We start from the raw sequence: 665 nt of genomic DNA, 5'->3' as shown, positions 1-665 counted from the left end.
CAGAGCCGCCTACGGGGCGGGGTCCGGGCCGGGGTCCCCCTCGGGGCCCAGCACGTCCACGCGGCTGTAGGCCTTCCAGGCCTGCAGGTTGCAGCTCTTGAGGATGCTGCCCAGCTGCTGCCCGGGCCCCACCTCGAAGGTCCGCGGGAAGGCGGCGCCCCTCCTGCGCTCGTAGATGGCGTGCATGGTCTGCTCCCAGCGCACCGGGGACACCAGCTGCTGCAGCAGCAGCTTGCGGATGTGCGCGGGCTGCGCGTACCTGCGCCCGCTCACGTTGGCGTGCACGGAGACCAGGGGCTTCTGCAGCTCGACGGCCTGCAGGGCCCGCGCCAGGGCCTCCAGCGCCGGCTCCATGAGGCGCGTGTGGAAGGCCCCGCTCACCGGCAGCAGCCTGGCGCGGCGGAAGCGGTACTTGGAGGAGTTCCTCTGCAGAAAGCGCAGCGCCTGGGGGAGGGAGCCGTCTGGGCCTGGGCAGGCGGGCGTGCCCTGGGCCGCCCTCCACCCCAAGCTGCCCGGCTGGTCGGCCGCCCATCAGGAAAACAAGGGAGCCCCGACCCTGCACGCGTCTGTGCGCCCGGCTGCTAACGCCGGGTGGGGCCCTGCCAGTGTGCCCTCTTGTCTGAGGCGGAGATGACGGGGGAGCCCGGGACGGGGCGGGCTGAGCG

General features: G+C 73.5%; 1 protein-coding gene across 1 annotated transcript in view; it reads right to left on the bottom strand.

The window, feature by feature from the left end:
* Positions 1–6: 6 nt before the first annotated feature.
* Positions 7–665, bottom strand: part of MCAT (malonyl CoA:ACP acyltransferase (mitochondrial)) — a 5,286-nt gene continuing 4,627 nt past the window's right edge. Inside the window, exon 4 of the mRNA XM_012720650.1 lies at positions 7–444. Coding sequence (XP_012576104.1) covers positions 10–444 — 435 coding nt within the window. The 3' untranslated portion in view covers positions 7–9. The remainder of the gene's footprint in view (positions 445–665) is intronic.

Source organism: Condylura cristata, unplaced genomic scaffold (genome assembly GCF_000260355.1).
Source record: "Condylura cristata isolate star-nosed mole 26May11 unplaced genomic scaffold, ConCri1.0 scaffold00004, whole genome shotgun sequence".
Classification (NCBI taxonomy): domain Eukaryota; kingdom Metazoa; phylum Chordata; class Mammalia; order Eulipotyphla; family Talpidae; genus Condylura; species Condylura cristata.
Note: the sequence above shows the minus strand (reverse complement) of the source record. Positions and strands in the feature narration are given on the sequence as shown.